Source organism: Aristolochia californica, unplaced genomic scaffold (assembly GCF_029961685.1).
Source record: "Aristolochia californica isolate CCGP_79_NKW_82.1479 unplaced genomic scaffold, dmAriCali1.0.hap1 SCAF_1, whole genome shotgun sequence".
In the NCBI taxonomy this organism is placed as follows: domain Eukaryota; kingdom Viridiplantae; phylum Streptophyta; class Magnoliopsida; order Piperales; family Aristolochiaceae; genus Aristolochia; species Aristolochia californica.
Genome location: NW_027181770.1, coordinates 4654310 through 4669674, shown reverse-complemented (window position 1 = coordinate 4669674; position 15365 = coordinate 4654310). Strand labels below are relative to the sequence as shown.

The 15365-nt window shown below is 36.8% G+C and overlaps 1 protein-coding gene across 2 annotated transcripts; it reads left to right on the top strand.

Moving 5' to 3' along the window:
* Window positions 1-392: 392 nt before the first annotated feature.
* LOC137943554 (U11/U12 small nuclear ribonucleoprotein 48 kDa protein) lies at window positions 393-14864 on the top strand. Of its 2 annotated transcripts, none has more exons than XM_068789042.1 (5): window positions 393-1789; window positions 4364-4478; window positions 5555-5662; window positions 6151-6913; window positions 14274-14864. In XM_068789042.1, exons 1-4 carry the CDS (start codon window positions 501-503, stop codon window positions 6892-6894), a joined length of 2256 nt encoding a protein of 751 aa, XP_068645143.1. In that variant the 5' UTR covers window positions 393-500; the 3' UTR covers window positions 6895-6913; window positions 14274-14864. The 2 variants fall into 2 exon arrangements, with proteins under 2 accessions (XP_068645143.1, XP_068645147.1); XM_068789046.1 differs by lacking the exon at window positions 14274-14864 and adding an exon at window positions 7023-8485.
* The last annotated feature ends 501 nt before the right edge of the window (window positions 14865-15365 follow it).

Genomic DNA, 15365 nt, shown 5'->3' with positions numbered 1-15365 from the left:
GTAGTAATTATATTTATTTTACCAATTTTAGGGTTTAATTAAGTATATTCAAGTTACTCATTCTCTTGTTTTTTATATTTTTCTCATTTTTGAGCATTAACAATAGAAACTGTTTCTAATGCACATGAATTCGTCCACATTAATACTAATTTTGAAGTTGAATTTCACGTAGATAAATGAAATGAATTTGAAACAACAGTTGAATCTTAATGATTTTATTTATTTAAAAAAAAGGAGAGGTTTTTATCGGGAAAGTGCGGATTTGTCTTTTGTTTTGATCCAGCGACATTCCGCTCAAAATATACTAGGTTGGATTCTTAATCCCTACCAGTTCAATTTAATGAGGCGGTTTGAGCCTGGAGACAGCAGCCATGCTGCACGATTTTCCGAAACGAACTGGGTTAAGGGGGTACCCCCTCCCGAATCGGCATAGAGCAAAGCATGCTTTAAACTTCAAACCGATCGACAAAACTCTTTCTTCTTCCGCTTCGTTCTGAAGCATGATGAATCCATCGTATCCATTTCTAAACCCCTCACTCCCTGTCCTTCCGCAAACTCCTAGCTCTACCCCTACTTTCTCCTTCGCATTTCCTCCGCCTCAGGACCTCCCGACAGCAATTTCGGTTATCTCGGAAGCTGTTGATCGCGCCGAATGCACCATCAATCGTGTCTATGAATTGCTTCAATCCAGCGGTGCCCCCTTCTTCAACCAGGATTTCTGCTCATGCCCTTTTGATTCGCGCCATCGCATGCCCCCTCAGTCCCTCTTCCGCCACTCTCTGGTTTGCTCTTCATCTCCTGCCGTTATAGATCTCACCATTCTCGACTCGCTTCGCTACCCCAGTTCCCTGAAGTTGCCGCCACAAACCCACGTTTTCAAGCCTTTAGAAGCTTCTAACACCGAGCTCTGCTTCTCCCTGGACGAGTTTGGGGATTTTGGTTCGAATTTCTTCTACAAAGATTGTCCAGGGGTAGTGGGTTCTACCGATCAGGATAAAACATTCACACTTCCCGGTGTGTTGGCTGTTGAATGTGGTAATTTTATAACTGCGCCGGAGGGAGGAATCGAGGATTTGTTGATTCTTCCTTCCGAGCTTTGGGCATTGAGGAAGGAGATTGAGTCATGGAACGATTACCCTGCAGCGTATTCGTACACCCTTCTTAGAATTGTTTCGTGTGTGGCGGTGGTCGATGAGTCCGGTATAATAAAACAATGGCTCATCTTTAATTCACCTCGTCGTGGGATTGTTCTGGATATTTTTATGAGGGATCATATTTTTATGCTTCTGAACGTTTGTTTAAAAGCAATTCAACGAGAAGCTTGCAGGTCACTTGAGTTAACCTCAAGAAATGATGGGTTCTCTAATCCAGACAGTGTGACTTTCAGGTGTCCAATATTGATTGAGGTGTTAACGTGGTTGACTTCACAACTTTCTGTTTTGTATGGAGAAACAAGTGGAAAGATTTTCGTTATTGATATGTTCAGGCAATGTCTAGTAAGTGCTGCATCAAGTTCCTTAGTTCCTGTAGGCCAGAAAACCCCAAAGACTTTTGATGTTCTGAGTAATGATGTGAGCTGTGGATCTTGTAATCTGGAAGTAAGTGAAGGTGGTATACAGGAAAAACTTGGAAATCCATTATGTGGCAAAGAAAATTTGTCATGGGGGCTGAATAAGCAAATTTACATATCTCAAGTTGCTGGAGCAATAGCAGCATTGTATGAGCGTGCCAAACTGGAGGTGAAAATCAGGGAGTTACGATTTGGGAGGCCACTTTCAAAGGCACAGTTGTATGCTTCTCTTTCTCTTGTACTTTGTTGTAGACATTGTTTAACTTTGTTCAATCGTTATCTTTTCTTCGTTGAGCATGAAAGGCTTAAGTGGTGGTATGTGGCAGGAGTCTGTTTACATTATTTAAAGTCCTTGTAGGTTCTGACCTTCCTTGAGTAAAAGAACCAATGGGTTACAAGTACTCACAACATTGAAAAGTCTGACATCATCTAAAATTTTTTTGATACCTCATTCTCATGGTCACATGGATAAGTCCCTGTGGCTAAATACATGGTATTTTCCAATTGTTTCTTTGTTATTAGTGGAATTTGCTCTTGAAGCAAGGTTTAATGTATGGACTTCCTTTAGTTGCTATCATTAGTATGTCAAATAGATCACAGCTGAATTGACCAATGCTACTTCGGGATTTTAGTATCTGGTCACCCAATCCAAATCCTGAAAATAAGTTTATGTATTTTCTTGAAGATTTAGGCATTGATTATCAGATACTTTAGTTTTTTTCTTCTTCTTATAACAATGAGAAATGGGAATTGCCAAACACTTTGTGAAGTTTGTAACTCTTTAATCTTCCATTAGATTAGTTTTAGGGCATTAATTAAAGTTTTTCTCCCTGTGTAGGTTTCTTCTGAAATTGTGTTATAGTAATTTATGATTGTTAAGTTGGATCCAAGGCACATCCCAAAATGACTAGCCAACTTAGGAAACCTCTTTTCCAACTAATAAACTCAAAATCTTTGTACTCATTAATCCTTGTGGGACTATTCATTAACACTCCCCCTCACGTGTAGGCCCTCTTTTGTGGCTCTAGAAGTGGATAATTTAGGCATAGACCCTCTTTTGTGGCTCTATAAGTGGATAATTTGGGTGTAGGCCCTCTTTTGTGGCTCTACAAGTGAATAATTTGGCTGTAGGCCCTCTTTTGTGGATCTACAAGTGGATAATTTAGGTATAGGTGTAGGCTCACGTATGAATACCCGCTCTAATACCATGTTAAGTTGGGTCCAAGGCCCATCCCAAGATGACTTGCCAACTTAGGAAACCTCTTTTCCAACTGATAAACTCAAAAATTTTGTACTTACTAATGCATGTGAGACTATTCATTAACAATGATATTTGGTGCAGTTTTGATGGAAGATGTAGTTATGTGAAAAAATTAATGTTTGCTATAGTTTTATATAATGTAGGAAACTTTTGTAAGTCATCATCTCTAATTCTATTGTCTTATGTAGGACGTCCATAAATCTTTACTAGGGCGTTATAGATTATTCAAGAGAGTTAACTGTCTTTATATGTCATAAAATGTTCTATTTTTCATTTTAAATGCAGCCTGGAAGTATTATTATCAATTAAGTCTTTTATGCTATGATTTGTTTGTTCGTTAGAGTCTAAACTGAAGTCTTCTGAATTTTATAAGTTTATGTCAAAAAACTAATTACATTATATGCCGTTATGGTCATATGTTAGCTATATCTTTATTATTTTATATGGTAAAGTAGGCATTTGTTGGAGAAAGGAAAAGGAATACAGTAAGGACTAATAGGATGTAAGAAACTTAGACCCAGAATACTCGGTGTCACTTTGTTTACATTGTATCATCAGATCATGTCACAGCAATTATTTTGATCAACTTTACAGGGAAAAAAGGCAAAATTTCCAGATAAAATTTTATCAAACACCATGGAAATTGTGATGATACTTGGTCTTCCTACAAATTTGACAGACTTTATATGTAGGATAAATGCTTCTAGAAAAAGGTTAGGGTGATTTTTAATTGATGTAGCTTATTGTGGTTTCTTAATTTCAAATATCTTTTGTAGCTGACTTATTTAGACAGATACAAAAAAAACCTAGAATGTTACTCGTTTTCTTACTTATTTTTTTATCATTTGTTTTATATTATTTAATATGTTTTTTGTCCCTGGGACACCTAGAGGGTTTTAGATATATTGTCGTGTACAAGATGGAAACAGTGACTTGAATCAAATCCAGACAACAATGAATGTATTACAAAACCCTGATCCATTTATTTGACTAATTTCTTTCTTCAATCTAAACATTTTACCATCTAATTGAAGATTCAAAATTAAAAAATATACTGTTTTGATCATTTGAATGATCAATTTTTCCTTATCAATGAACTATATGGTATTAGTCTTACCGCTCCATTAGAAATTTTTTTAAATTTCTTAAATCATAATCTTGGAGTGTTATTAGTGGTCTTGATAATTTATAAAAGGCTACTATTTTGGGATTGGGTTTGGTCGAGTCCCAGTCTGAACCCCCTAATTGACTTTGGTCTGGCAACTCATGAGCTAACTTGCTAAAGTTGTGGAACCATGCATTTATCATCTAAAAGATCCTATCCATCTCAAAAACGTCCATCCATCTTTTAGACATCTTCAGACTTTTTATAGCCATAGTCAGTTAGAACTGTGGTAAAATCAACTGAAACATTACTTTTCTAATATTATAATCTACCAATTAACTCATTGAATGCTCCATATAAGTTTTGGAATAGTACTTTCGCTTGGTTGAAATTTCATTTATTACAAATTCTTCTGGGCTCCATGTAGGTTAGATGAGTATTCTCGTACATCAGCTAGGGCTATTGAGGAGCGAGGAAAGCGTACAGACTATAGACCAATACTTGAGCATGATGGTCTGCTTTGGCAGCGATCAAGCAATCAGGTACTCCTTTGTATAGCTTTTTATCTGTAAGTTTGATTGTCATTATTAAGGTGGAAGAGATGAGTCTTTTGGTGATGATGGTAGAAATTTGTGTTTTGTTCTTGAAATCCTTGAAGATTGTGTATTTCTTACTGAAAGATGCGGTTTTGTGTGTGTGTGAGAGTGTGGAGGGGGGGGGGGGGGGGGGGGGGGGGGGGGGTGTTGTAGTGGGGTTACGTATTTTTGGAAGTATATATAGGTCAGCCATTTATTGAATTTTTAAAGTTTTCTTTAGATTAAACACTTCTCGATTGATTATAAATAGAAAAATATTATTTATCTGCAGTTCTCTAGTATCAAATGTTTTCTGCTGAGGAAACTTTTCACACAAAGTCTCCTTTCTTTGGTAAATGTATCTAAGCTGCATTATTTCATAAAATCCATCTCGCTATTTAAAAACTTAGATTTAGATGATGTATGAGAAATATTATAAATATATTGTATAAATGAGCTTATAAAATGTGTATTAGGTTCATTTCTTGGAATGCACCTTTGGTTATCTTCAAAAAAGTAAAATGTTATGTGATACTATGACTTACACCCTCCCATGTGACTGTCGGGAGGACGAGGATCCCTTCCCTGTCTGTGAAGAAAGAGGAGCGAGGGGATTACATGACAAAGAGGGAAGAGGATGGAGGAGGCCTTCTCTTTCTTCTTCTTTCTGCATCAATAGGGGTCCCTCTCTCTGGGTCAACCGGCTGGTCTTATTGGGTCTTAACAATACTGTTAAATACATACATGTTACTTTAAGAAATCATTATTATATTTACATTTACAATTTTGTTCTTAGTCAATAGTCATTGCAGCCATGTTAACAGAGTTGGAATTCCTTGAGAGCAACCATGATGGAAACCATAAATTGTTCATTTCAGGAAATAGGGCAATCTTATGCCCTTTTTTAATGTTATGAAACTTGAACTCCTTGTTGTAGAACTTCACTTTGTAATAGATGATGATGGAAGTTCGGTACATCTTGTAATTTTGGTGCTGCTTTTTGGTTTATGTTTTGATGCCTATTGACATTCTAATATATGAAGGACTCCGCTAAGAACAAGTCAAGAGAGGAATTGCTGGCTGAACAAAGGGACTACAAAAGGCGAAGGATGTCATATCGTGGCAAGAAGGCAAAGAGAACACCAACACAGGTGTGCTAACAGATCCTGCATCTTATGCACTACTTTTCCTCGATTCATCTTCGTCATGTTACCGAGTCACATATCTACTTCCTTGATTCATTTGGCAAGTGTACTGACGCCAAGTTTTTAAAAAGTATCTTAGCTACATTGGTGGTCTCCAAGAGCAAAAAAGAATGAATACTAAACAATATTATAAAAAATAAATTAGGTGTTGGATACCTGTTTATTGTTAGTTATTGCTTAATAATTGCCTTATATGAGCAGTTATTGAGAATGAACCTAGGCATTAGGCTGTGAAGCCAAGTTGGATTTTTTTTTAAACACGTCCAACTTGGATTCACTGCCTGTGGCTAGGTTGCCAAGTTGGACCTGCCTAGGTGATCTTGTGACTACCTTTAAGCTGAAAAACACTAAAAAGAAGTGACCACTTTTGGTTAAACTGCCAAGACTTTTACAAGTGTTTTCTTCTAATTCAGATCTTGTTTTTTTGCATGAAGGTGATACATGATATAATAGAGGAGCATATGGAAGAAATTGTGCAGGCTGGAGGGATTGGTTGTTATGTGAAAGGGATTCTTGGGAATGGGTCAGGCACTTTGGAATCCGTTTATGCCACAGAGGGGAATGTTAGTGCTGGAGGGCTACAAAGTTATCACAATTGTTTTGATGCAAGTAGGAAGCAGTCACCTACTTATGGAGATGACACGTCTACAAAAGCAGATTATGATGACATGCTGAAGTACCAATTACGCAAGAGAAGTGAACGAGATAGAAATAATAGGAGTGAACAAGATGAACATTATAGATTTAGAAGCCCACTTAGTTACAGAAGTCATAGACATTCACAAGAGAGTTATAGGCAGCAAAAGGATCCAGGTAATGTGGATATGACAAGGAATCCTCATGAAAATGAAGGCTCTGTTTCTTCTCGTCAATCTAAGTATGCCAATAGTGACAGGGACATGGATAAGTCTGATAGAATAAGCAGAAGTAGAGATAGAAGGGGGAGAATTTATCAGGATGACAGATCAGAATCTGGTAGCCATAATACATTTGAAGACAGATATGATCCTTTGAAGTCTTATGGTAGGTATGGGGATGCTTTTGACAATAATGTTTCTGATGAAAAATATGACAAATCTGGTAGATGGTGTAGCCCTACCAAAGATAGCAGGCATCGTAAAGAACGAAGATCTTATTGTCCTTCTAAAAGGCGTTACAATGATCAAGATGAATCTTGAATATATCATATTTTGTTCTGTAAGTATTTTTTCTTCTCTCATCTCTTGTGATGGCTTAACTTTGGAAATGGCAGGTTTATATTTCTCACAAACCTTCATGGTTGGTATTTTTTTAAATATTTGTGCAGTATGACATCTTTCGGGCTTCAGGATTATTTTCCACATTTGTATCCTTCCTTATATCCTTTCCTTTGGTTTTCTTGCTTCATGATAATTTTTCTTATTATCTTTTTCTTTGCAATATGATAACTTGGATGGTTGTATGGCAGTCTTTCGTTGATTCTTTCAACTCTTTGCCATTTGCCTTTGTCTATGTGGACTCAGAGTCATTTACCTATCATAATCACATAGGAATGGAATTCAAATAAGAAAAGATATCAAACCTTTTATAGAGAACAAACTTGAATTAGCAAAGGTACATAGGCTCTTAATTTTATTATCAACAGCTGACAAGTCGAGACTCCCTTTTCAAAAAAAAAAAAAAAAAGCAGATGAGACTAAAATAAATATACCAAAAGAAAAGAGGAATTTAACAATAAACGTTATTAGGTAAGTTACTTGTAAAATATAGAAAGATAGGTAATAAGAAGAAATAAATGGAAGAAAAAGAAGTTGAGGAGAAGGATGGAAGAGGAAGAGGGTGATTTTGGGTTTTTATATTTTTCGAGGGAGGGGGAGGTTTGTCTTTCTGTCTGGGGTTGCTTCTGTTCTCTCCTGTCCTTGGTGCTGGAAGATAGTGGTGTATATCCAGACCCGAAACTTCAGATAAATCTGAAATTTCGGTTTTATTGGATTGAATTCTGATATCTAATAGATGTCTGGTTTGATTTTGAATCAAAACCAAAATCCCAGTGTGGAATTTGGGATTCCATGGTGGAAGGCCTCGGTCAAGGTGGTGGAGAAAGAGAGGAAGCAGAAGAGAAGATCTGAGGTTTTCCAGTGAGAGATCTGAGGTTTGTGCGTGTATTAGTTGACAATACTAACTGCAAATGAGATATCTGGTCTAGTCACTATAAGATATATTAATTTTTCGACCAGCCTTTGGTATTTGCCCACATCAACATCTTCACCAGAGGCTGCACATAATTTCACATTTGTATCCATCCTATCATTCATGTGTCTTTGAGCAAGTCAAGTATATACAGGATAATGTCATGCCTGGACTGAAGAACTTCAATACCCAAGATGTACTTGAGGAATCCCAAGTCTTTTATCTTGAATTCACTACGTATCTTTTGTTTAATTTGACTTATGTTCTCAGTATCACTTCCTATCAGAATAATGTCATCTACGTATACAGCAAGTAGCACCACATCCTTCTTAGTGTGCTTGACAAATACCGAATGATCCACAAAACACCTGGTGAATCCGAATCGAAGCATGGCTTGATTGAACTTGTCAAACCAAGCTCGCAAAGACTGTTCATAAAGCTTGTAGCCCTAAGGGCATTATAGTTATTGTAAACTTTCTCTCATAACTATAAATAAGAGCCTCAAGGCATGAGGTAGAGCATCCAACCTCTCCTCTTCTCAAATTCGTCCCTAGCCTATTCTCTTTTCTCCCAAGAGCTTTCTCTCTCTTTCTCAACCAGTCGTCCTTCTCTTCCTCTTCTCTCTTTGTTCCTCCTCTCTTTCTCCAACACCTTGACCAAGGCCTTCCACCATGGAATCTAAATTTCACATGGTATCAGAGTAATGGTTTTTGGATTCCAAGTCTCTTGGTTAAGGTATTAATCATAAGAGTTTATCAAGTTTGCCAAGTTGGAGTTTCGGTTGAAGCAAAATTGAGCAACTTGTGTTCATCCAAGATAAGTGTTCTTTTTTTTTTTTTTTTTTTTTTTGCTGAGATGATTATTGATGATTAACCTCATGAAGAAGGTTGGAAAATGAGTATTTACCACTTATTTGCTTGAAAATTAAGTGTTGCTATTTTGTATGAATCAACTTAAGGTTTTTTATTTGGTTTCCTCTCATTCATACAAGTTTCAGTTAAGGAGCAGTTTTTTACATCTTAATGTTATTTTTTATCTTTGGAATTTATTGGAATCAATCCTAGTTGATTCTCTACTACAATCATGGTTTATGAAGCTTAGTAAAAAAAAAACGTTGTAAAAATTCGTGGAATAGCCCTTAGAAGACTGCTACTCTTGGCTATTTGTTACTTTTTTTCTTCTACTATAGAGTTCTTGGTTGACGCAAGGCATGGAGGATTTTTTTGGCAAGAATGGGTTGCTGAATTCAGCAATGTTTAGGTCCTTCTAATTAGGACTATATTCTGAGATTTATTTATCTAAATACTCAAGAGCCAAAGGAAAATCCAAAGGCTGAGATTTCTTTACATATGGGGCATGCACTTAAGGACGAAAGTTTCCTTTTTTGGAATTGACTTGATTTTAAGCAAGAGTTGATGATTTGATTTGATCTTTTTTTGGATTTGGAGATTTCCTTCTGATCACTCGTGACTTGTTGAGTCACTTGAATAAGCCACCTCCTCTTTAGATGAGGAAGATAGTGTATACACCAAGTGGCTTAAGGAGGATACACTTGTCTTTAGTTGGTTGATTAACAACGTGGAAGAGACTGTTGCAAATAATGTGGTGCATCTTGAGACTGCTAAAGTGTGGGATACTTGTGTAAAATTATACTCTAGTGCCAACAATTTGCAAAAATTATACGATGTTTTCCAAACAATGTATAATACCAAGCAGGGAGATGATGTACATGACTATCTTGCACGGTTTAGAGGTCTCATTCAAGAGTGGAACTTGCTCAACCCTATTCCACAAATATTTCAGTTCAAGAGTAAGAAAAGGAAGCATTAGCAGCAATCATTTGTCTCGCCAATATAATACCGTATCTTGAGGTAGCCAAGACTCAAATCCTCGGATCAACAACTCTTCCCTCGATAAGTGTTACACTTATATGTATCCCGGATCCATCCACCACCTCCCAAGTTGATGTCTCCTCAGCCATGTACTCTAATAATAGAGGTGGTAATTCCAGTAATCGGGGATGAGGAAGAAATATTAGAGGTGGTAGGAATGGGCAAGGCTCTTCTCGATCTGAAAATCAAACCTACTCTTATTGTGGGAAAATAGGTCACATTGTAGACACTTGCTAGAAAATCTATGGGAAACCAGACTAAGTTACAACCAACCAAGCTTCTACCAACAATGGAGACAAGGTAGAAAATAGACTTGACACATCTAGAGGCAAGAAAACTGTATCCGAAGAAGACTATGACTTACTTCAACGGATTAAGAGTATAATGATATCTCCCTCGAACAAGACTTCTCCCACTACTGTAGCTATCACCCTTTCCATCCTGGATTATTGACTTTGGGGCCTTTGAACACTTGACACGTAATGATAATATTCTCAGTTTTATATCCCCTTGTTTGATTGATAAATTTATTTTCATAGTAGTTGGATCCCGAACCAAGGTCCAAGAATGGGGTCCACATAGGCTACACCCACATTGCACTTGCAAGGTGTATTTTTTGTTCTTCAGTTTCCTTAGGTGATTGGTGGAGGCAGTGAAAAAAGGGGTCTATACTATCTCAACCAGTCAGCAGTCTCAGTCGTAACCAATTCACAGTCAGCAACAAATGAATCAAGGAGAGCACATGCCAAGTGCTGGTTTTCTTAAATCCTAACCACAATTCATGTATGCATTCAAACAAGAATTAACCTTCCACATGCTGGCCCATGCAATCTAGAAGATTCTCATATCATTCTTAATCAATAAAGAATCTCCAAATCCAAAAGAAGATAAAATCAAATCATCAAATCTTTGCTTAAAATCAAGTCATTTCCAAAGAGGGAAACTTTCCTTCTGAAGTGCATGCCGCATATGTAAAGAAATCTCAGCCTTTGGACTTTCCTTTGGCTCTTGAGTATTTAGAGAAATAAATCTCAAAATACAGTCCTAATTAAAAGGACCTAAACGTTGTTGAATTCAATAACATTTCTTGCTAAAAAAAAAAAATCCTCCTTACCTTGCGTCAACCAAGTATTCAATGGTGGAGGAAAACAAACAATCAAGATTAGCAATCTTGTAGGGGCTGTTCAACAATTTTTTACCATGGTACTAAGCTTAATAAATCGTGATTACAATAGAGAATCAATTAGACTTGATTCCAATAATTTTCCAAAGATAAAAAACAGTATTAATATATAAAAAATTGGTCCTTAATCGAAACATGTATGAATGAGAGGTAACAAAAAAATAAAAAACCTTAAGTTGATTCATACAAAGTAGTAGCACTTAATCTTCATGAAAATTAGAGGAGAATACTCATTCTCCAACCTTCTTCATGAGGTTAATAACCAATAATCATCTCTACAAAAAAAGAGAAGAACACTTATTTTGGATGAGCATGAGTTGCTCAATTTTGCTTCAACCAAACTCCAACTTGGCAAGTTTGATAAACTCGTATGATTAACACCTTAACTGAGGGATTTGGAATCCTAAAACCATTGCTCTGATATTATGTGGAATTTAAGATTCCATGGTGGAAGGCCTCAGTCAAGGTGGTGGAGAAAGAGAGGAGGAAGAAGAAGAGAGAGAGAGAGAGCTCTTGGGAGAAAAGAGAATAGGCCAGGGACAAATTTGAGAAGAGGAGAGGCTTAATGTTCTACCTCATGCCTTGAGGCTCTTTTTTATAGTTGTGGGAGGAGGTTTACAATGACTACAATGCCCTTAAGGTTACAAGTTTTATGAAAGAAAAGACATAAGTGGATATACATCATCTTACATAATTACACCCTAATGAAGAACACTTACCTCCTTTGCCACCTCTAGACATGGCTGAGGAGCTCTTCCTTTTTACTAGTTGTGCCACCCTTCACATGGATGTCTTCTAACACCAAGTATTCAGATCCAGTAATTATCCAAATCTAAAATATCACCCTGTTACCGCCGAATATTTGCTCCCCCCCCCCCTGTTGAAGTTTTTAAAATTTGAAGTTAGAGAATTTTTAGTGCCATCATTTCAAGTGAATATTTTAATAATCTCATTGTCAGAATCTTTAGTCGCTATTGTTTCAGGTTCTCTTTTAGGTAAATCGGTGTGCCTTATTTTATTTTAGTCTTCGCTCCGATCATGGTTTTCTCAAGGTAAGCTCTTTCCCTCTCTCTCAGCAGTTTTCTCTCTAAGCTCCTCTCTTGCCCCTCGGTGCTCCTCTCTGTCTCTCTTCTTCCATTGTCCCCTTCTCTCACTTCCTTCCATTTTTTCTTCATCCCCTCTGTATCTCTCTTCTTCTTTAGCCCCATTTATCTCTTTTTTTTATATTTTTTATTTCTCTTTTGCCCTTAGCCTATTTTCTCCTTTGATTTCTTTGCTTTTTTGTATTTCTTTCTCAGTTTTCCATCTTTCTCTTTTTTTTTCTTCCAATTCTTTCTTTTTCCCTTGGTTTCTGACCTATGCTTTTTTTCAGAGGGATAGAGGCTAGGTTTTTCTGTGTTACCTCTTTGATTAAGTTTCTCCTCTCAAAGAGCCATATTTTTCAGGTTTTCATCCCATATTTCTCTTTGTTGTTTCAGACAAATTTCAGATCTGAATATTATCTGAATTCAAAAATTATTCAACAGAAACGAATTTGGAATTATAGCTTCGGATAGTTTGTTGGATATTCAGATTTCGGATATTCCAATATCTGCAAACAGATCGGATTCAGAATTGCAATATCCAGACCAAATCCAATCCATTTACAGCCCTATTGAGAGAGAAAGGGCCGAAGAGGATTTTTTCTTTAATAATTAGACAGTTATTTAAATAAATATTTTAGGTAATAGCAAGAGTAAAAGTGTCGTTCTAGCAATCATCTGACAGTTCTGTTAAGGCTACATTTGTCAGTTAAGTCTTAATTGCTAGGTCTCAAATAGAAATATGTATTCTAGGTGGCTTTACTTGGAATTACCGCCTCTAACAGGCCCACATCTTGTAATTACCCATATATGTATTCGACAAAACAGAGAGGAGAAGGTGAGAAAAAGGAAGAAAAGATGAGCAAGCCATCTGGTTTTTTTAGTTACAAACAGGCCTCAAATGTAGACTCCATTAATAGCTGTACTCAAAGGAGTGTAATAGCACATAAGTGGAACTGCTAAATCTAAGTTTTGTACTTTTAATTATAGAATATAGACTCCAACAGCTTTTTCTTTTCTTTTTTGAGCTCCAACTGAAATTATGTTTGGACACTGCTATTCTTCTATATATTGAACCGCTTCTATGGGCATATTCCATTTTCAGCTACAAACCTTTTCCTTTGATAGGTAGAAACTCGGAATAACAGCACTGGAGAACCAAAACTTATTGCTACACTGCAAAATGCTTTTGCTCTTTTTTTTTTTTTTAATGTTCTGGTAAATGCTTTAGAGAATCCTAAGTTCAGAGTCAAAAATTTTCCATTGAAAGATTACTCTAAACAAATGTCATTGGCCATGTCTTAGCTGTTCATTTGACTTTGATTGAGATTTTATTGGACTCTGTGAGCAAGGCAGGTTTCTTAATGTTTCTGGGAAGGCTTCCTACCAAGGATTTCAAAGTAGGCTGGAGATATCCATTGAAAGCTTGTTAATTGATCTTCATAATCCCAGTATATTTTTTGTTAATGGAATCGTGTTTCTCATCATTGAAGGGGAAAAACATTTAAACTAGGACAACACTTTTTCCTGCTTTGTGGAGTTTGTCTCAACTAGAATACATGTCATTGCATTCCCACTAGTGAATGTAGGTTGGTATTGAAGCAGCCAATTCATTTCGATATTGATGAAAAAGGTAGTGAACTCTCATGTCAGAAAGAAGTAAGAAAAGAATCACACTAAAAGAACTGCAGGTCTGAAAAGGCAAATATGTAAAAGAAAAAAATAAATTATGAAGATCAATGTGTCTTTTTTTTTTTTTTTGGTCTAACATAGGAACTTTTGAGAAACACAGCAAATTCAATTGCTACTCTTAAATCATATGGGATATTACTTGCATTTGGCAATGCTGCTGAGGAAAACAGATCCAAGAGGGCTGCTTAGAGTCCAACTCGTTTTCTGAGGGTGACAGTAACTGGTGATAGTTTTTTGTGTAAAAAAGTGGATTTAGACTGATATTTAGAATGTTTGTGATCAGTCATGTCTTTGTGAAGGGCAAATGCCAAGTCTATGATGTGAAAATTTGTTTTCTTTTCATCAAAGAGGGGGAAACTGATAGTTGTTTGATCTTTTCCAGCAAGTGAACTGGAGAAGTTTCTTCAAACAAAAACAATAAGAAAGAACTTTTAGAAACATCTGAGAGGTTAAGGGCGAGCTTAAGTTAGTTAGAAACAGGGGCAGGGGACTGATGGGAGTATTATTCCATTGACCAAAAAATTTCTGCGTTTCTGTAGGGCTTGCTGATGGGAAAGAGAAGTTACGTTCTATCTTCAACCAGACAAGTGTGTTCGGAGTAAGAGGAGAAATTGATTCAGAACTGTGCTATATTAAAGTTGAGCAAATAAACTCAGTGCCGTCAGAATACTCATGGTGGTTATTTGCTTCCTAGTTTAACTAGTGACTGAAGACTCAGCTTTGTGACCATTTTAGCTGTCTACTTTTGCTGAACAGGACCAGAACTTTGTCGTCAGTTGGTTCACTCCTGGAGATGAACTTTGGTGGCTTCTTTCTTGTTTCCAACATTTTTGTCGGGTGGTAATTTGGAGGCATATATGCCCACATCGAAGTTGCACTCAGCTAGAGATCGTGTCAATTGTTAGCATCTGGTTGTTGGTGATTGAAAATTCTGTTTTTGATTTGGTTTCTATTTGGCTTGGCTCTCCCCTTCCTTAACAAAATCTTGTTTTTTTCCATAGAAAGTCAATGAACTAGTAAAATTATATTTCTGCGGTCGACATTAACCACCAAAATTTGTTTTTCAGTATTTTTTTTATTGTCAGCATCAATATTGTCAAATTGGCTGATTCAATTCGGGTTGAACTGGAACCCAATTCTCTCCGGTTTATATTAGGGGACCTTCAAAATTGGCTAACCTGGATGATTTGTCAGGTTTGCCCAGAAACTGGACTGTCGAGAAAGAAAACTCAAAACGAATGAGTAGAAGGTTTTGGCACTTGGGAGGGGTCAAATCCTCTATAAAAACATAAAATTCATTAACAGATAAAACCAAATGATGTGGACTTAAAACTCGTTTCCTCTATAACCTATTTTTCGCTCTTCAGAAAAACAAAATCACAGGGTTTCCAGTGGCTATTTTACATGGGAAAATGGGCGTGGCCTCGTCGCCAGTAGATTGAAATTTTACTTTCGTGAGCTCAAGGGAAAGTAGGAAGACCTTGAAACATAGTATCTGAGAAATGCTCAAAATGTGCAGAAGACGGGGAAAATTGGAGGCGTAGTCAAAGATGACAGCCTCTTATAAGGTTGTCCAGTACTCCGGATCACCTCAGATCTTCGGCTAAAATTCCATGTTCCGACATGAGTGT